This window comes from Syngnathus floridae, chromosome 14 (genome assembly GCF_059516105.1).
Source record: "Syngnathus floridae isolate MCC-2025c chromosome 14, RoL_Sflo_1.0, whole genome shotgun sequence".
Taxonomy (NCBI): domain Eukaryota; kingdom Metazoa; phylum Chordata; class Actinopteri; order Syngnathiformes; family Syngnathidae; genus Syngnathus; species Syngnathus floridae.
In genome coordinates this window covers 2,762,649-2,783,091 of record NC_142426.1, presented here as the reverse complement: position 1 = coordinate 2,783,091, position 20,443 = coordinate 2,762,649, and the positions used below count along the sequence as shown (strand labels likewise).

The 20,443-nt window shown below is 39.8% G+C and overlaps 1 protein-coding gene across 8 annotated transcripts in view; it reads left to right on the top strand.

The window, feature by feature from the left end:
• The window catches only part of carmil3 (capping protein regulator and myosin 1 linker 3), a 40,398-nt gene extending 23,224 nt beyond the window's left edge, over positions 1-17,174 (top strand). For 4 of the 8 annotated variants that reach the window (XM_088395745.1, XM_088395740.1, XM_088395747.1 and 1 more), the window contains 25 exons: positions 1,808-1,884; positions 3,162-3,266; positions 4,562-4,631; positions 4,743-4,824; positions 5,140-5,236; positions 5,310-5,364; positions 5,781-5,953; positions 6,747-6,815; positions 7,623-7,716; positions 8,685-8,783; positions 8,866-8,985; positions 9,112-9,225; positions 9,441-9,616; positions 9,686-9,779; positions 10,811-10,939; positions 11,431-11,497; positions 11,639-11,826; positions 12,352-12,431; positions 12,856-12,975; positions 13,312-13,480; positions 13,572-13,941; positions 14,372-14,478; positions 14,555-14,771; positions 15,349-15,420; positions 16,492-17,174. In XM_088395745.1, the coding sequence (XP_088251871.1) occupies positions 1,808-1,884; positions 3,162-3,266; positions 4,562-4,631; positions 4,743-4,824; positions 5,140-5,236; positions 5,310-5,364; positions 5,781-5,953; positions 6,747-6,815; positions 7,623-7,716; positions 8,685-8,783; positions 8,866-8,985; positions 9,112-9,225; positions 9,441-9,616; positions 9,686-9,779; positions 10,811-10,939; positions 11,431-11,497; positions 11,639-11,826; positions 12,352-12,431; positions 12,856-12,975; positions 13,312-13,480; positions 13,572-13,941; positions 14,372-14,478; positions 14,555-14,771; positions 15,349-15,420; positions 16,492-16,532 (2,985 nt within the window). In that variant the 3' untranslated portion in view covers positions 16,533-17,174. The remainder of the gene's footprint in view (positions 1-1,807; positions 1,885-3,161; positions 3,267-4,561; positions 4,632-4,742; positions 4,825-5,139; positions 5,237-5,309; positions 5,365-5,780; positions 5,954-6,746; positions 6,816-7,622; positions 7,717-8,684; positions 8,784-8,865; positions 8,986-9,111; positions 9,226-9,440; positions 9,617-9,685; positions 9,780-10,810; positions 10,940-11,430; positions 11,498-11,638; positions 11,827-12,351; positions 12,432-12,855; positions 12,976-13,311; positions 13,481-13,571; positions 13,942-14,371; positions 14,479-14,554; positions 14,772-15,348; positions 15,421-16,491) is intronic. The other 4 variants (XM_088395746.1, XM_088395743.1, XM_088395742.1 and 1 more) reach the window with 4 other exon arrangements.
• The last annotated feature ends 3,269 nt before the right edge of the window (positions 17,175-20,443 follow it).

Sequence of the window (20,443 nt, the reverse complement as noted above, 5' to 3'; positions counted from 1 at the left end):
GATAGAGATTCACAAAATAGAATTTATCCTCAGCGCCGTGATATCCGTACTCTCACTGGCCATAACATTAGCCTCATCTGCAGATTATTGTAAGCTCAACAATAATTTCGGCATCAAACGTTTTTTGTCTTTTATAGTATTTAGAAGAAATGTTATTCACCAGTGTTTAGTCGTTACACTGAACAAAACGCAGCACTTGTTTTTGCTCCCAAGTTTACGAGCTTGACTCAAAGATAAGAGCCCCATTACGCCCCATTGGAAGGCGTGTCAGTGAAAATAAGAAAGTCTTGAACTTTTTCAAATGATTAAATTAGCCCTTAATTTACAGTATTGGGAACTCACTACTTGTTCAAAATAGAAACAGAGTTATTGACTGAATCAAATTACTCGTTACCAGGGAAAGTGTTAAAGCAGTTAAAAAAAAGAATGTACCTGCATTTTCTACATTTGGATCCTTGCTACAAGTACTTTGCACTGTTTAAACAAAATAACTAATGACTGCACTTTTAATCTTGACAGGACAAAAAGCGCCACAGGCCAAACACAATTCAATTTTTAGCCTTTGATATATTTGGACCAGCAAAAATTGTCTGCAGTGAACAAAATGGTTAATTTGGCAATTTGCTGAATCAGTCATCCAAATAGCTTTGCATCAAGGTGTACTTTTTTTAATGGCTATAAGAGATGACTAATGCACATTTGCACCCACTTTATGGGGTTTTCAACTGAAATAATTAAATGGACACCAACCTGCCACCCCCCGCCCAGAACACTTTTAATGCCCCTTGAAATGGATTCTACAAATCTGGAACGCTGCTCCCTTGCTAATTTGTTTTGTTTATCTAATTGTGAGGAATGCGGTCAAACACGGTCCATGAAAACATCTCATTTACAGTGTAGGAGTGTTACTACTGTACTAAATGCATTCATGTATGTATTAATAAGTGGAATAATATCGCCTAATTAAGATTTCTTTACTTTTACTTATGTCTGAGAATCATGCACTTCTCCCAACGAGATGAGACGTTATTGCTTTTATTATTATTCCCATTACTTTGAGATCACCCTAGTGCAGTTGGATTATGAACAAAATGGCGCATAAACTAATTTGACTCAGGAGAGACTCCCGATAGCTTCGGCTCACTTCATCAGGGTCACCCTTTCTGTCCTCTCTTGATTACTCATAATTATCGGAGACACTTACTCATTTGTTCATGGTTTGAAGCCCGCTGTTGATAACATGAAAATGACAAATAGTCGTTTTCATCCTGACTATTTTCAAGGTGCCCTTGAGAAAGCCACTGATCCTACTTCTTCTTCACTCTTTTCGCATCACTTCACTCTGAGAGCACTAGTTGATCGCGTATGCAGGTGCACGCATCCAGGTTACTGCGGGAAATTATTTTATAGTTTCAAAATCTGGTCAAGAATCCACTGCAATTTGCCCATCAAATATTAAAAAAAAAACATTTTTGGCACATCTTTTTTGTAAGCAAATTGTTTTTTTTATTAAGTCATGCACACGGGTCCTTTCCACAGAAGGCTATGTAAAACTAGAACATGTAGCAGATGTGATTTCATCATTAAGTCACGTGATTGAAATTTGAATATTATCCCGGAATGACTGACTGCAAGAGGCTGCCAAGAGGATTATCTGTTTTTCTTCCAATTCTATTCAGTCATGTATATTACAGTGTGCAGCCTGTAGAACAGTGAGAAAACCTGAATTTCACTCGTCTGCATTTGTGTTGCAATATTATTGTGCTAAAATTGCACAGAAGAAAAGAGTGTGAACATGTCTGTGCAGTTATTTGGGGCCTTGCTGAGAGGCTGCTGCGCTGACCTTTCTTACCTGAACCTGTCCAAGAATTGCTTCTCCAACAGGTGGGTGTACCCTCTGCAACAGTCTTTGCCTCTACCAAGAAAAGAGTTTTGTTTTTTTTCCTGACTCAGCAAACAATCTTTGCACACTGCGTTTGAGTGGCACTTGCATGCACATACAGACTGTATTTATATTTTCTATTTTTTTTTTTGTTCCTTTTTCTATTCAAATCCATCCAGCTGATTGATCATGCGGATCTGTATGTCTATTGTAGAAAAAAAAATTCCTTCAGAACCTCTTTTACATGGTGATAATTATTTGGGATGGAGTCGAACGTAACATTTGTGAAGAGAACGTCCTTTTTTTTTTTTGCTTTTTTTTTGTTATTGCCTCGTCGTGGTTCTTCTTCCTTCAATCCAAGCAAACCCAAACGACCATTAAAGTTGATTCAACATCTGCCCACTTAATGGTGCTTTATGATGGCCCTTTTTATGATTAGGGGCTGTTTAGGTTCAGGCACAATGTTTTAAGTGAAATAGTCACATAATGAGATTTATATGTTCCCTTGCTGTGTCTTAAATACACATATGGGTGCTTTTACTTTGACAACATGCCTGGTTAGTTTCTCGAATAGACCGACATTAGTGTTTTATCTCGGTTAATCCCCTTTCGGGTTTCTCTGACGTATTTGAGAATTTTATACTATATTTATTTCTTCCTCACAACCAGATCAGCATCGACTGGTATTACATGCTGCAGGTTGTACTGTTGCAATATTCTGGAACAACCTAGCCGAAGCTTGAAGTGAGCTGCTAAGCAAGCGGCTGGCTCATGACTAAGGAATAGGCCACCTCGCCATCGCACCAGCCGCAGCTTGGACACTTACGAGAAGTAATAAACAGTGACACAGGCTGGGTAGTATGTTGCTGACGCAGCTCGTAAGAAAGGCAGGCACCCATGCTGGATTGGCTTGTGCGCTATCTGCAGAGGTTTCATAGGCTCAGTCCTAATTAACACAAATGGGTCAAAGATGAGCTGTTGGCAGACAGTGCAAGCCTACGTCAGCAATAATGTCGGGCGGGACTTTCATGTAGCGGACTGACCTTCCCTCACTAATTACTATCATCACTTCCGTTTATTTTCTTATCTTTTATTTTTCACCTCTCAAGTATATATTTATCTTGTTGTGAATGGTGTGACTTATGTTTGTTCATGTACCCGAAGGAATACTCAGAGCACTATTATGCAACATCTTCATAGGTCTGAATTGGTCCTTTTGCTTTCTACGATCACGATATATTTGTAAAACATCACCTTGATCGATTTGCTTGATTTCCAGGAAAGCGAGAGATTCTCTGCCAACTTTCCGGCAATTTTTCAGCTCAGCATTCAGTCTGACTCATGTCTGTCTGGCCTCCATGAAGGTTCCTCCTGATTGGCTGAGGTGAGGTGCCTTTCGGATTAAATATGGTAAAAATGTGCATATCTTGTGTAGTATAAGTTTTGTTGTTATTTTAAGATTTTGGTGGGATCACAAATATCCCCCCCCCCCCCAAAAAAGAACACATTCAGCGCTTGTATGCCCTGATAAATTTTCCACTTGGCAACAGAAACATATCGCCAAGTTGCTCATAGATAAAATAATTCAAACTATTATAGATGGATGAATGATTGCCAATAAACCAGATGATGCTTAAATCTAACCAAATCTTGGAAGTAACTTCTGGCAAGAACCATTCATTTTCTTGTATCACAAAACATTGTTGGCAGCCATTTAATTCAATACCATCGGATCAGATTTACAAGGACTGAACAGATTTTATGGTTTTAATCGCAGCATGATCATAAATAAGGGTTGTCTACTGTGGTTTCTTGCTTTTTTTTTTTTTTTTTTTTTTTTTTTTTTTAAAGTTCTGCTCAGTTGCAATGCATTGAGATGGAACACCATTATATATATTTTTTTTGTCATATCACACACATACAGGAATATTTCAATTCTAAACCCCGGCCACAAGAAAAATTGAACTTAAGCACCCGAGGGGCACTTGGCTCATTGTTTATAGCTTGAGCTCTTGAATAGCTAAACCACAAGGAATAGAGCTTGAAATCACACCACGGCTGAGTGTTTTTCCTCGTGGCTGGCAAGATGTGATACTCATGAATATTAAATTAATAGAGCGCTGTTTAAAATAAGGACACAGATGGACGCTCCTGTGTTGGTTGGCATGACTGCATGACCAAATGTGTTGCAAGATAAGCTGTGTGAAAAATGACTTTCCCTACAGACATAGACTTTAACATTACGGTTTTGCCTGCAGTTTTCACACAAAGTAAATAAGGAAAGCCACACAGCACCAAAAGCTGAGTAACATACTAAACTGCCAAAAGCTGTGATGGATTGTGGAGGCAAAATGGGAAGAACAGGCTCCCCACTTAAAAATACTTTTCAGGACCTCATCATATAGCAAGTGACCAAAAAAATTTTACCATTTTTTTTCTCGATTTCTTTTAGTGTTTCTTAAAGCTAGTGTGTCCATTTGAAATTACTTTAGTTTCATGTCTATAATCTTTTTTTTTTTTTATGTATTCTGAGTCTACTGATTCTGGAATTTTTTGCCAGGGGGTGTCTATGGCTTTTCAAATGAATCAAAAAACTGGATTCATGTATCTATTATTTTCAAGTGCAGAAATTCTAACCTGCCATTTCTGTTTGATTTTCAAATGTCTATCTCTCTCCAGAGCGCTCTTCCTTGGTCTGTCTAATAATCCCCATATCAGCGATTTGCAGTTGGACATCAGCGCCTGTGAAGTATGCTCTCTGTCAGCCTACGCTGTAAAGGCTAGATTCATTCATGTTCTTGGTTATTGATGCTCGTGTCCTTCCTGTCATGTTCCACGTCTTTGTCTCTTTCCCTGACAGTTAAGATCTGCAGGTGCTGGAGTTATTCAGGAGCTCTTTCCCAGGGTTTCATGCATTGGGACTTTAGATATTTCTGATAATGGTAAGACATACTCACAGGAAATTCATGCTTTGACTCACTTAAATCATAATTTATCTATGTCTGATGTTTACATGATCTGATTTTTGATTATTTTATTTATTTTCTTATTTAATCTTATTTAAAATTAAAATGAGAAAACAATGGGAAAAATATATTTTTTAAATTATTGGACAACTAAATTAAATAAACAAAAATTGAAGTGATTTAAACTTATGGAGGTGCACCTGTATGAGTTCAGTAAGAAGCACAATGTTCTCTTCCAAGGAGACCAATTAAAGAAAGAAAAAGTATTTAAACTCCCAAATATCTTTCCAGGCTTGGATTGTGACTTGCAAGCTGTCATCCCAGCATTCTCCAGACACCCCTCTCTCAAACACCTGATGCTGGGAAAGAACTTCAACATCAAGGGCAGGTATGAACCTCGCTGTGCTGGTGGTGAAGACGATAGCGACGATGAATGCTTTCTTTTTCCCCTGTTTCCTCAGGTTGCTGGATGAAATACTGCAGAAACTGGTTCATTTGGTTCAAGAGGAAGAGTGTGTGAGTTGGATTATGGGACATTGCACACAAATCTGCCGTAGCATCACTATCAAAATGCATATGCGCTAATTCAGAAGCTCACGCCACAAATATGAGCTTGTCACGATTTATAAAATTATTTCCTGGTGTGTATGATTTAAACACAATCTCCCTGTCACATGTATACAAAATGAAATCATCTGTGGGCCCAACAGATGATTAATCTGGTCTGGTTTTATTTAGCCCATTCCCGGCGGCCTGCTTTCCTCCTCACATCATGAGTGAGAAGTACATTAAGTATTTACTTCAGTGATGTTGAGCATGCCTCTAAGCACATGTATCTTTGACTTCAATTTGGCAGGAATTATTTTCTAACACGAGACATTTTTCTTATCCCGAAAGTGCGTGCATGCATTCACCCGGCTATCATCCCACAGGTTTTGCAGTCTCTCTCTTTGGCTGACTCCAGACTACGCCAGCGAGGCACCATGTTTGTAAATGCTCTGGGCTCTAACACATGCTTACGGAAAGTGGACTTGAGTGGCAACGGACTGGAGGATTCGGGAGCAAAGATGCTTAGCAAAGCACTGCAAATTAACACAACACTCAGGTAGGAGCTCAAATATTTACTCTAAGGAGGGATGCGAGGATCATTATGGAGGTTTTAGAAAGAAGAATAAGGTCAAAGAGAACAATATTGTGTTTGAAAGTGTTTGAAGAGATGAGCTGAAGGCCCTTAGAGGCGGAGCTGGGAGACAAAGAGTGAACAATGCTGCAAATAAGTTGCCGTTCGGCAGTCGGGCAAAACTCGGAGAGAAAGAGAGAGCTTTGATGAATGATTGGGAGCCTTGTGACCTTGATTCTTTTTTTTAAGCCTTCCCTCCCATAGTCGTGCAGTATGGTGGATCTGTATGTCGTTATTATGCTGGATTTTCTTTGAGCTATAATGCTTGTGGTTGTTTTGTGATTTTGTGATTTTTCTAACGTCATAGTAAACAAATATCGGTGTTGAAATTGGATGAGTGATTGACAGGCACTTTTCAAGGCAGCTAAATAGGGGGACTACATACGGAGCCCAATTGTTTTTCCCTGATTACATTTCAAGGGCATAGATGGAAGTGGGGGATGGAAAAGAGGAGTTGAAAATGACAGCTTTATTCCAAATCAGGTGGAGCAAGTGTAGGTGGAAGATCCCGCAACAGAAGCTCATTAGAATCATGGCAGTTGCTTATGCATACCATATGCTGGGATATATATATGAATTCAGTGGAATATGCATAAAGCAAAGAAAAATTGGGCATTTCTATACCTCACATATACTGTGTTCCTGTGATTTTCATCGTCATCCACTGTGTGGCTGTTTTTTTTTTTTTTCTTTCTCTCAAACCAATGATCCCCCGCAGAAGTGTTACATGGGATCGCAACAACACCACGGCGACGGGCTTCCAAGATGTGGCAAGAGCATTGGAGCAGTAAGATGAACACATTAACATATGTACACCAAGCATAGTTTGCTGGCAAGATAAAGCAAGGAGTCCACATTTGAAAGACACATCGTCATTATTATGCAGCAGTCTTACACAATATTTCATCAGTATGTATAAAAAAAAAAAGTGAAGTTTTTGATGTTTTGTCAGTGCAAAGATGTGTGGGAGCACAAGCTTACATTTTTACACCCAAAACAAGCTCCAGGATGATTCAAAAATGTAATAATTATTTGCCAAATGCCGCCCACAGCGTGCAGCACTGTAATTCCCAAAGGGAATGCTCTCTCTCTCTCTCTCTCTCTCTCTCTCTCTCTCTCTCTCTCTCTCTCTCTCTCTCTCTCTCTCTCTCTCTCTCTCTCTCTCTCTCTCTCTCTCTCTCTCTCTCTCTCTCTCTCTCTCTCTCTCTCTCTCTCTCTCTCTCTCTCTCTCTCTCTCTCTCTCTCTCTCTCTCTCTCTCTCTCTCTCTCTCTCTCTCTCTCTCTCTCTCTCTCTCTCTCTCTCACCCTCTCTCTCTCTCTCTCTCTCTCTGTCTCTCCAATGCTGTCACTTTTTCTTTCCAAATTGAAAGCTCATCCACATATTCACGCAGTCTTTACATCTTTCCCTTTTGAACAGATCAAGCTCTAATTGTAGTTTCTAAAATCGTTACTCCAATTGCCAGTGAAAAATATGACTCCTTACATATGTCCCCCCAAAATAAATCTACATGAAAATCAATTGAAAATGAAATGAAATAGATTTTTCTAGTGTGGTAACTCAATTATTCATTGGTGAAACGTCTGTACTTTTCAGCAACTTTACACTGCAGTACATGCCCCTCCCCCTCAGTGATGCCACACAGGCATACCGCAGTACCCCCGAGAAGACCGACCAAGCTCTGACCAAGGTACGGAGAGAGAGAGAGAATGACTTGAATTTATTTTTGCATTTGTAATTAAGATGAAAGTTTGCCTCTTTACACCTTTTTGTTGACTCATTTGAATTTGAATGACTCATTCTTGCACAGCACTAATATTTAAAATTGGTACGTAAATATGTTTCTGCTATTCTTTTCTGTTATTAAATACGAAATGTTTTTAAATACATTAGTTTGGCCGGTAACAGTAACACTTTTTTTTTTTTTTTTTTTGCATTCAACCACAATAATAAAAGTGTTTAACCTTGTTGTTAGACAGTTTCGTTAACATTGATAATTCACAAAGTTTAAGAGACTCCACTGAGTCTGGCACAGTTTTCAGGTGGCTTTTGCTAATTATGATAAGACGCAACAGGAAATTAAACACTATTCATTATTGCCCAGCTATAATGTGTGGATGCTGTCTAATTTCAAATTAAATGGCATAGAGCAGTAAACATTTTCCAAGTCTTGATTTCAGATATGCTCAATTTGTTACACTTGCCAGCACAGCAGTATTTGCTCACAAATCATTTCTTTTAACAATATTCTGCTCATCCAAGTCATTTTGTTCATAAATTAAGTTTTAGTAGCAGTGATTATTTTTGGGGTTGTCACTTTATCCACCACAGACTTGAATACATTCCAAACAATGTTTAAATTATCTTCCAGGCAATCTTTTCTTTGGTAAAACTCAAAATATAGTTTGTCATTATTTAGCTCACTTAGGATATCATTTGGCTGACATTCCTTCCATCTGCAATTACATAATTCTATTAAACAGCAAGCATATCCACCTACGAAAAGGCTCATTTGCAAGGATCAAAGTTCTTCTCAGTCTCCTTATTACCATGCAAATTGCCTTTTTTTTTTTTCCTCTGTCACAAACTATGCTCTGTAAACAGCTGCTATCTTCTGTGTGTGTGTGTGTGTGTGTGTGTGTGTTTTTTTTATGACAGATCCAGCGCGCTCTGCTTCGAAACAACCAGACACAACGTTTCTCACAAAAGCAAGCTCTTAGGCTGCAACAGGGTCTGGTCACCAGTACGGCCGAACAGGTCTGGATTTGAGTAACGGCTCCAATTGCAAGTCTGGGTATCAGCGATCCCAAAATAAATACTCATGTTTTTATTCATGTAGGTGATGGAACGTTTGTGCGTGCGGGTGCAACAGCAGGTTGGTGTTCTCAAAGGCTGTGAGGAAGCAGAGGAGGTCCAAACAGCCAGGCAGATTCTTAAAGAAGCCAGAAACTCTAGAGCTGTAAGTGGGAACAAGAAAAGAAAAAAAAACAGCATTCAATTTGAAGCCCTTTTTCCCTTGATCCACATTTTATTTTTTGCCATCATTGAATCTCACCTTCTCTCTCCTTTGCCTTCTGCTTGTTAGCTGTATCCTTCCCTATGCGAGCTGGCTCATGTGTTATCAGTGGATGGGCCAGTCAGACAACGACTGGATACTCTGGCCGGGGAGCTAGCAAGGGCTGCTGACAAAGAGCTGCAGGTAGGCTAGCTGTGAAATGTGGCATTTATAATACAACTAGTTGCATTTAATTTTCATAAAAAATATATTTCCTTCCATTGTGTTCCTAATAAATGGGATGTTGTACACCATGACGAGCTTTTGGATCAGCTTTAAATTTCACCTTGCAGAAATTGCGAAATGAAAGTATGATCACATGGGAAACCTCAAGTGCCTGATCCACAATATGTTCCCAGGTGGTCGTAGACTCGATGGTGTCTCTGTGCCGCGAGTTGTGTCCCATGTCCTGCTCAGCCGCCGAGAGACTCAGCCCACCCCTGTCGTCCATCTCTGAGCAGGTTTCCATCCCTCGCTCTTCCATACGCAACGCCCTCATGGAGAGAGCATCCGAGGATATTAACATAGCCCTGGAGTAAGGAGCAAACTTTATTTCAAACTATTTGCTCTCCCAGCATTATCTCACTCTTTCTCTGTGTTTCAGGGAGGTCAAGTTGTCCGTGGTATCCTATTTAACCAACTCCATCGTAGATCAGATTCTACAAGAACTCTACACCACCCATAAAACACTGGTACTGGTAATATCACTTTTCTGCATGACTCCTTTGTCGAGCTCTAGTAAGTTATGTGTTATATAATCATATACTATCAATTTATGAAGGCAAATTATAGAAGCAGTCAGTTCAACTTCAAAATACTGAAGTTGCCAAATAATGTACACTGCCAAATCTATAAAATATTGTTTTCTTCGTCAAAATCATCCTGAGTAATAAAATGTTGAAGAATCAAAAATCCATTCATAGAAATCTCCTGCTCATACCGCATTTGGGAGGGTGAAATAATACATGACACTGAAGTCCAAGAGACCAGTTTCACATGCATTCTACAACTAAAACATTGCACAATTCGGCATATTTTTACAAGCCTATAAACATGCAGAATTATTCAGGACTTTTGCACACAGAAGGAGAAAATATCCAATTAATCTTCCCAGCATTGCAGCACTTAAGAAGCAATGTGAGTGTAAGAATTATTCTCCGGTCTAAGCAATAACACATTTTATTGATTACCCTACCAGAGCTGCAGTACAAAAAGTTGCTTTTAAAATAAAGAGATGGCCTTGCTTTACTGTTTTTAAAGCATGCACATATTTTTCTGTTGATAGGTGAAGCATGTCAACTTGTACTGGTAACAAGCAAGAAAACAAAAAGATTGGCAGTGTGGTCAATCAAATTTCCCAAACATTTTTGCTTCAGTTAAAATGATTGTATTAAGTCCCTTCAAGTATACCTCAAGTTAGCACAGACAATTTGTTTCAATGATTTAATGATGAATTCTGCCCAAATTTGGAACTCTGGTGGTAATACCTTCCTTTTTTTGCATTCTGTTCACTCTTTGCTTGCCTTATAGCTTATTTTCAAGTGTCTATCTATCTTCCCTCGTGATTCGCACCCTTTTGATTGTCATGAAATTGCTTTTCCCCGTAGGTCAGCTCAACAGCAGTTTTGATCATTACCCTTGTGGGCAGATTCAAATCGTGTCATTCCAGTTGCTACTAAGGATGTAATGATATACTACAGTATTGTGATGTTTGCATGTGTTGCATCAGCTGCGGCAGGTGTCCCAGGTGAAGCGTTGGGATGAGGTGGGACAGACGGGAAGACATACAATCAGACATTCCAGAGTTGTGGGGTCTCTGGAATTCCCAGACGAAGAGGCAGGTGTCAACCTGGGAATAGTAAGTGTACAATAGATTGATTACAGTGACAAAACAAAACATAGGTTTGAATTTGAAAGATGTCTACCAATTTGAATTGTGAAAAGCCTTATTTTCTTATGTTTTTATTTTGGTTGGAATCCAGGTTCTCCTTATGATTTGATCGACACTAGTTTTTAAATGTTACAAATAAAATTAAAGTGCAAATACAATTACTTTAATTAAAGAATAAATAAAAAATGTAATTAAATATAATTAAAAATTAAAAAAAATATTAAAAATGATGAATGTTTGTAATAATCTGTGTGTTTGATCCTTTTGTTTTAGTTCATATTGAAAGATGATGCCCTAATCTATGTTTTGAGTTTCAAACCACGCTTTTCATGATGAGCAATGAAATCGGTTTGAAAGAACATACTGTAACTGTGCGTATTAATAGTGAACAAAAATGACTTGTGTGAGTAACTATTGCAATTGAACCGCAAATTGAAGACACAATTGTTTGCCTCAAGGACACCATGGCTATAAAGAAGCGGAGCTCCAGAACCAGAAGAATCCGTCCCGTCTCCACCAGACCAAGTGAGTCTTCTTTGTGCCATTACTGATTTGTGTTAAAAATGAGTCTTATGATTTCAATGTATTAGAAATGAAGCAATATACTGAATTCCTGTAAATATTAATTTACAACAATGAGTTTGTTCCAACTTTGCTTGATTGTAGATCTCGGAGACGAGCCCAGTTCCTCCCCCACCCCTTCTGCTCCTCCACCCTCCACCCATCTCTCTCACTCTGCATCATGGGAGTGTCTCTCCACCCTTCCCACCAATGGCTCACCTTTGCGCCATGTGACCCATGTAAGGCCCCGTCCTCCACGGAAACACAGAGCAGTTCACCTTCCCCCAGAATCTGTGAGTTCATGGCAATTGACATGGCAGTGACCTTTCAAACTTGATTTTTAACTTCAATAAGCTTAAGACAGCTTTGCCTTGAGATTCTTGCAGAATGAAGGGGAATCATCATCATCATCACTAATCTACTGTGTGGCTGTTGAATGATGTTGAGCTGTGCACAGCGTCTCTTTCCACAGGTCCATTATCGTGAGAAAATGTTGTTTTGCTAGCTTTGTGCTGAATTTGCAGAAATTCAATTCTGGGTGCCAGTGTTGTTTTCAAAGAATGAGCTTCTTTTGAATTCACAAGCTGTTGCCAATGTCATTGTGTAAGTTGTTTCCTGGAAGCCAACGGGCAGCTTCTAACATTTCAACCCAAATCACTTAAAATTTTGTTAGGCCTTCCTGATTCAAGTTTGTTCCGAAAATTATTATTTCATTTGATTTATTTCTGAGTTGGTTTTGTTTGCTTAGTCATGCTAACAGGAGCTTTTCAGCTGCCAAGGTTGTTCCTTTGATATGTTCTTCTTTCTTTTGCTTGTAGCATTACTTTGAAAATGGAGGCGTCAATACACTAGAGGATGGACTGCCAGACTTCTACAGCAAGAGAGTTCTCCCTGACAGGTGCATTTTTTTTTCTGTGTGTGCATAAAGTCATTCAAAATGTATCATAGAAATAAAATGATTTCAAAAGTAGTTATTCGTCAGTTTGTTGACTTACTGGATGTAATATAAGGCGTTGACAGTCATAATGGCCCTCCCGAGGAAATGATTACAATGTGGCCCGTGACAAAAAAAAAGTTTGACACCCCTGCTCTAAGGTAATAAACTAGTTGGGTTTGAAATGATTGCTCCCACCGCTGGTTGCTGCCAGGTAATGAACTTTATTATGCCTGCAATGCTTCAGGTTCGGGGCAACTGGATGAGTGATTGTGTGCCGCGGTACATTTGTGTTCCGTAAATTCCACTTGATGGATCCCTTTTGTTTCAATTAGCAAGGTAACACATTGTAAATGACCCCTTGTATGTTTGTCTCATCCTCTTTCAGTCAACTGTCATCCATCCATCAGGCCCAGTCACTAAGGAGGAAAAAAAGACGCAGCGTGTTGTCCATTTTCTCTGGTTTCCGCAAGAACCGCAGTTCCACCATATCGAACCAGGATTTAGAGTAAGGGCGACACAGCGCAAGGCATGACTGAATGCAAAAAATACTTATCATTCACTCCATAGCATAGCTTGCATGTTATTTTGTGCCTCCATAAATATTTTACGAAATACTTTTCCCTGTTTCGCTTAGATAGCTCTTAGGACATTTGAGTTGCGTAATGTGGCTGAAAATCGGGCAGAAATACGGCTCGTAATCTGTGGCAAGATAATTCAGAATAATAAATGATATAGATTAATAATGGAAATGAGGAGAATCACTTGAAAAGGTACAACTATAAAAAAAAAAATACATGCATGCTGATTAATTCAGTCTAACTCGTTTTCCTGTCTGTTGCAGCAGCATGTCAGAGAACGTCTACTCGATGATTCAGCACCCGAAGGATGCCGGGAGAGCCGATAATTCTGTGCATGGAGCAAACGGGACCGTGCCCTCACCTCAGGTCGGACAAGGTATTCCTGTGCAAAGCTTGAGGCCTGCCAGCCCCTCCTGCCTCATTCAGAGACAGGTACAGTAGCTCTTCCCAAGGATGCATTTATGGAGTGAATTTGTTGCTTTCCACCACTGGCGGTCTAATCTGTCTTCATCTTTTGGGTTAGTCCACAGATCTGGTTAGTATGGTGTACAGCTGCATCAGTGCTGACATTGAGGAATCGGATGCCAGCAGCACCTGTGACACCAAAGCCACGGAGGAAGTTAATGACAGGTCGACGGGCATCTCTGAGGCACCGACAAATAATCACACCAACAGACACGAGGCGGCGGCAGCGGCCAAGCAGCAAGCAGAAAGGCTGCTGCCGGAGACGGGCAGACAGGAGAGGATCGTACCTCTGTCTGGATTGCGGACTGACTCGGACGAGGACGCTCAACGGAGCGACAAAGGTACAAGAGTGAGGCCTGAGCCGCCGCCGCAGAACGCCAAGCCAAGTATTGTGGTCATGAGGCAGAGACACCTTCAGGAGAGTTTAGGTACTGTATCTGCTGTGTATGTGCTCTGTGAAAGTAGGTCGTCTGTCGTTTTGATGTTTGACATCGATGTTGAATGTAGAAAAAGAAATATTGATAGTTGTTGGTTTTTTTTTTTTTCAAGTGTGTAAATTAGATGGATCAAAATCACACGGGGATGGGTTAAATGCAGAGGACAAATTTCACCACACCCAGATATGTGTGTGACGATCATTGGGACTTTAACTTTAACTTGTTGTAGAATTGTGTTTTGAGGTAAAATTATTTCATAGTACTTTTATTTTTGGATCTCCAGTCTATATCTACACACTCCTAGCTGCGTATGAGGAGTTGGTTTTTGTTTTGGATGCGACATTCAACAATTGACTTTATTTCTTAACACGTGCAAACCGCTGTGTTGTACTTTCTTTGTGAGAGCTGTTTTGTTTTCCAGCAGAGGCAGGAAGGTTGGAAGTACAAGAAGAGCGGAATGAAAGGAAACGTGAGGAAAAAGACAAGACGCGAGGACCCGAGGGGCAGCGTCCCCTCATTCCTGTCAAGGTGTGTGTTTACTTTTTTTTTTTTTTTTGATGTTCCTCCTGCTATCATTCCACCAAACATTTAATCCCACATTCAGCCTACTCTTGAAATTGCAAGAGACAAAGCCTCTCCAGAAAGCGTCAAGATTTCTTCCAAAATCTCAGCCATCAGTCAAGAAGGAAGTGATGCCCAAAGGAGTGTGCCTCTCGCTGAGTCTGTCACTCACCAAGACGTCACCAGTAGAGAGTGGAAAAGCCCGCCAGCAACTGCCAAGCTTGGAATGGATTCCGATGCAGAAAGTGTTCTTGCTGCAGGTATAAAAAGTGTTTCAGAAATATAGCATTCCATATACTAGTCAAACTACTGATTATCTTTTTATTAATGGCCGTGGTTACATTTGTGTAGATAGGCTGTGAATTGTTGTCATGAAAGAAAACTAAATCCAAATCAGATGAATATAATTACGTACTTACCACACTTAATGGTCACGTTTATCTAAAAGCTATTCAAGCCCATTCAGGCAAGCAATTGTCTTATTAAAGCCCCATTCTGTGGTTCGAAGCTGCTCCCAAAATGATACATACCCAAATAGACAGCAGCTTCCTGCTGCTTTCCTCAGGCTTTTTGCATTAGGTCAAATTGCCTTACAAATGTTTTTGTTTTTTATGTTATCCAGTAGTTTTCTTACTGCAGGTTTTCTATGAAATCAAAATGAAACTTTTAAACGGAGATGGATTGTCCGTGCATTTTGCTATTGGCACATACCTGGCCCAATGACCATTTCATTTTTTGCCATTTTGTGGTGGATTTGTCTCCAGAAGAAAAGCTCTTTTTTTTTTCATTTTAACACTGCATGAATTTCTTGATCATAAGAATTGTCACACGTATCAGGTCAAAATGAAGAGCGCAATGGATTTCCAGCCCCATCACGTGGCACGAGAAAGTCCACCTCATTTGACACAGGTATTGCTTGTTCAACACTTTAAGTTAATTGTGCATTTTATGTGTGTGTGTGTTTTTTTTTTAACTCTCACATTTATAAAGCATTTTGGCTGTGTCCCATTCATGTCATTTCCCGTCAGGCATGGAGCGGGGCAGTCACTCTGACCCAGAGAGGTTTTCAGATCCCAGACTCCCTGTAAACAAAATTAATTTCCCCCAGAACAGAAACAGATCTTTGGACTACCCCGCTAGGACCAAGTGTATGTATGTGGCATTAAAAAGTTGCTTGTGCCACAAAAACGTTTTCTTTATGATTTACCATCGGAGTGATTCCTATATAATGGTTTCAGTGCTGCAGTGGCAGACATACTTTGATGATTTGCCATCACTAAGCTGTCAGCCCGAGAAGATGAAAAGCCCTCCGCAGTAAAATTATCAGGCAAAAGTATTGCAAATGATCTCTGCCAGGAATCTGAAAGTACGCATGCAAATGCTGCAGGGAACTCAATTAGCATTAATTAGAGAATGATGAGAGTCGACATGCCGCAAAGGGTGCCGTCAAAGCTGTTATTAAAGATTGTGTGGAACATCCCAAGCGATGCTCTATCAAGTTCCGTTTTCTGTCGGGTGATGTTTGTGGTTGGGCCCCCACTTTGTACTAGAAACTGAATATTACATTGACGTTTGTTTGTTTGGCCTTTTGGGCAATGCAAAATGGACGAACATAAAACTCCTCTTTCAGTTGAAAAGAAAGAAAAATCAAAGAAAAAGAAAAAGACAATTCCATCTGTGGTCGACTTGTGGTCTGGTTTGATCACAGGTAGCAAACCCAAGGCCTGGGGGCCAGATCTGGCCCACATTTTCTTATGTGGCCCGTTAAGGCAAATCATGTTTCTTGCTTGTTGTCGACGCACTGAGATGAACACGGAGATGAAATTTTGCAAGATTTTTGTTACTGCCCCCCGCCCCCCCCCCCCCCCATATTAAATGGAAAAGTAGAAATCGCTACAAAAACTAATTTGATGCATTTTGAAGTCAAATGACATTTTTACCCCAAATGCAACTCCCACTGACATTTGATTTGTTTTCTAGGCTACGAAAGTCCCCCTCACGGTAACAACGATGCTTTATGATGTCACACAAGGACCAGGCAAGATTTGCATGGAAAACAAAGGTGGAAAACTGAGGACTGGAGTGAAACCAGTTTTTAAATGGCACTGACAATTGTTTTGATGAATGCAAGGATCTGTTGCAGAGTGTGCATGTACTGTATGGTTTTTAGTTGAAGGCAATTGTTAAGTGTCATTTTAAATGCACCTTTAATACAACAGAACAGTTCCATGTCTCCCATATTTGCTGCAACTGTTCTTTTATGCACTAGCGCTCAATGATTTCAAAGTATCCTGTATTCGTGTCCCCCTACTTGATCTTCACAGACAATCGTCTCGAAAAAAAGGTTTGTACTGTATTTATTCAAATGGAAATTTACGTATTTAATATAAATCTGCACTAACCTTTGTGGCAAATCTACCGGTGAACAATCATGCATTTTCTTTTTTGTGATAATTTTATCATTTCTTACATGTGATCAATACGCGCTACTGTATGCAAATGATTGCGAAATGTTTTTAATGCACTAACAATCCCATCCATCTCTTTGAAGCGATGAAATCATTTAGATCAGTTAGCCTTTGAATCTGATCTTACCAGAAGGGAAATGTGTATTTTTTCTAAAGATGCTTCTGTTAATCAGAATAAAGACTTTACACACGTGAGGATTCTCATGCTTCATTTGCATTTAAATCATTGAATGTTTACGATCTAATTAGTATGTCCTAAAGCATGCGCGTGTGCATGGTTGTTTGAGGATATTCAGAACAGCAGAGGGCAGCAGAGTCTCAATGCTTCCTACATTTCTGTTATAAGTGAGGACTGCATGACCATTGTGTTCTGTATCCGCAGATGAGCTCATTGGAAGGTGGTTGCCTTGGGAGAGCGGGGGCCAGCAGATCTCGAGGAGATTTACTAATGAGCGAGATGATTGCTTAATTGTGTGCCTATTAATTATTGCTGTCGCTTTGCATGTCAAGTGGGGAAATTAGGCTCTGTTGGATGTTTCCAGGGCTGCCTTGTAAACAGATAAGTCAGGTTTTGGAACGCCCTTCAGCTTTTACAAAGAATGATAACTTGTAACCTGATCATTCGCATTGTCATGAGTACATAAAGGCGAGAGATGCTGCAGGTTTAGAATAATCACTGATCCCATGCAGGATTTTTCCGACCCCCCACACTTAACAGAACATCATATGCCCTGTTTTATCACAGTACACCATTAGTTCATGTGCATGCTCATTTCCTGAAAGATTCATCCTGACGTATAGAAGGCAAGTGCACGCACCCTTGTCTTATCTCTTGCACCATGTCTCCACTTGTAGAAGCGTGTGTTGTGTCGCCTGTGGATGCATACTGATGTGTATATTTTGTGTGCACAGCACTGGCAGATGGGTCAGCAGTAAGCCACTTGACTGCTGTGTCAACAGTGGAGGGGTGCTAATGAGTTGATATGAGCCTGCACGCGCAACACTGTTCCCGCTGAGAGTGAGAGAAAAAAGCATAGTTTTACTTGGAATGGTAAGAAATAATTATGGATTCAATCTTGTCATGGGGTAACGCTGTTGGAGACGCCTTAGATTAAAGTGAGGTGGATTTACATAGAACGACAATTCAATGATGCTGTTATGCGTGCTCCAAAGGTGTCTCATGGACACTTGGACAATTTGTAGAAGGCTGCAAATATTCCAGAGCGGGCTCACAATGTTAACCTTCAGGGCGTACTCGCACAAGGCCAGTCGTAAGCAACCTCAATACTCTGAGCCAGTTCAGATATCTACCACAGCCCAAAAAAAAAAAAAAAAAAAAGACCAGAAGTCACAAAATATTTTGAACTTGTAAAGTGACCAGCGATTACTTGCCAGGTCCTCTTATCTAACAGACACTGCAAATTTTGAAGACGGCACGTTTAAGCCGGATCATGCTCTTTGTGTGGAATGGCCTAAATATCTTTTAGTCCATCTGTCATGATTCAGCATCAGTTGAAAAACATATATATTTAATCTATATTTGTGCATCTGCTGGACTGCAAGTGACAGTGGAGCAAACAAAGCATTAAATTAATTGGGCGAATGACACGCCGTGTCGCATTTCGTGTTATTTGGGTTGCCAATTGAGATGGATTGGTGATTAAGGTTCCTGCACAATGCTGGCAGTAATTACCATCTTGGACATGTTGTTTTTGTGACTAGCGTTTATTTGGTATTATGGCATTTACTGAAGCATTAGTGGCTTGTAGAAATAAATAACACTTTGGACTTTGACACGTTGAGTCACATTGCGACTGCAAACATACAATGTTCAAAATGTAGCATGCAAAGGCCCTTTTCTAGAATGTTTCTAGGTTCTGAATGTTTAATGCTGAAATGATATGTCAAATAACGTTTTTCTTTGTAACGTTTCAAAGAACAATTTATCTAAATTGGCGCCATTTCAACATTGAGAGGCAGGAAGTTCCAAGTTGCCAAGGAAACAGCATGTCGTGTTTTGAGGACTCTTTAAAGCAGAATTCATGATTTTAAAGAAAAAAAGTGAAAAGTGGATGAGCTTTAAAATAAAACTTAATATGCTCAGTTTGAGTGACACACTTAGAAAAGTGAGAAAAGTTGTCATTGCTGAGGAGACATCATATTGAGAGCTCTGTTAAATGTCTGATGGAGCTCAATAAGGACATTTATTATTTAAAAAGCTTCAGTAAAAAAAAACATTGTCTTTGTAAAAGCAAAGTAAACAGTTCTCAGATCAGAACTTATAAGATTGTGTAATTTTACGGCTGTCAAGTTTATTTGAGGCAAAGATTTGAACTTTGCTGCGGCTCTCTTCTCATATAAGCTGCTTCTATATCTTCAACTGAAGCAATGAACCAAAAAACTGTCCCAGTCTCTTTTTTTTTTCTCCCCCAAACAGCTTATTTTTTTGTATTCACCCTTTAAAAGGGAAGGAATACGAGACGCAAGCGAGCAGCACACACTTGACAAGTTTCCTCCGGCTCCATTCTGGGTCCCGCTCGGAGTAGATGTTTTATTTCCTCCATTGCGATTCATAAAAGCTATCTATTCGCTTTTTTTGTCTTCTTCTATGTGAGGAGGCGTGCTATGATTGAGCGGCAATAGTGAGGTTGTGGAGCCAGAAGCTGAGTCAGAGTGAGATTGAGTGGGTGTGATAGATGAGACATTTTGCAGACAACACATAGCCGGATGGCTGGCTGAGGTGGCTAAAAGCAGACACGAGGGTTATATAATGAAGATGCAACTTTGTCATAATTGTTTAGGGGGGAAAGAAAAAGGTGGTGATTTTCTGCTATGACAGCCTCGAGACTTTCTCGCTGTTTTTTTTTTATCCACGCTTTGGCATTTGACTGCACGAATTTGCTCCTATTCATGGTCGAATACCTTGGTAAGGTCATGGCAACTGATTGTGCATGGCATGAAGCATCCATACATTCATTTGCTTTCCTGTTCATTAGGGTTGCGGGTAAGCTGGAACCAATCTCAGCTGTGGGTCGTACACATCGGCGACAACCTCCATTTACTCTTTTCAGAGATAAATTAGGGGTGAAAAGGTTAGCCCACATTAAAAAAAGAAAAAAGCTATATTCATTAGCACCTTGTTTGACAGAGTCACCGTTCTTTCATGAGCAGAATCACCTAGCTCATTCTATTTGATCAATAACCACTTTTCTCTTCCAAAGCATCTCTATTTATTCACTGTCAAACATCCACCTCTTGTTTTTGATTGATATTTTCTGCTTCGACTAATTTAATCTGGACATACTTTATTTGCTTGCAATTGTTTGTCATATCAATATGTTTGCAGTGATTCTTGGGCCTTGAAGCTGTGTATGTTTTATGTATGTATATAAAGTATGTATTGTTATTATAAATGTATGTTGAAAAATATTGCAGATGAAAGGAGGCCAGGCTTAGGGCAGCAA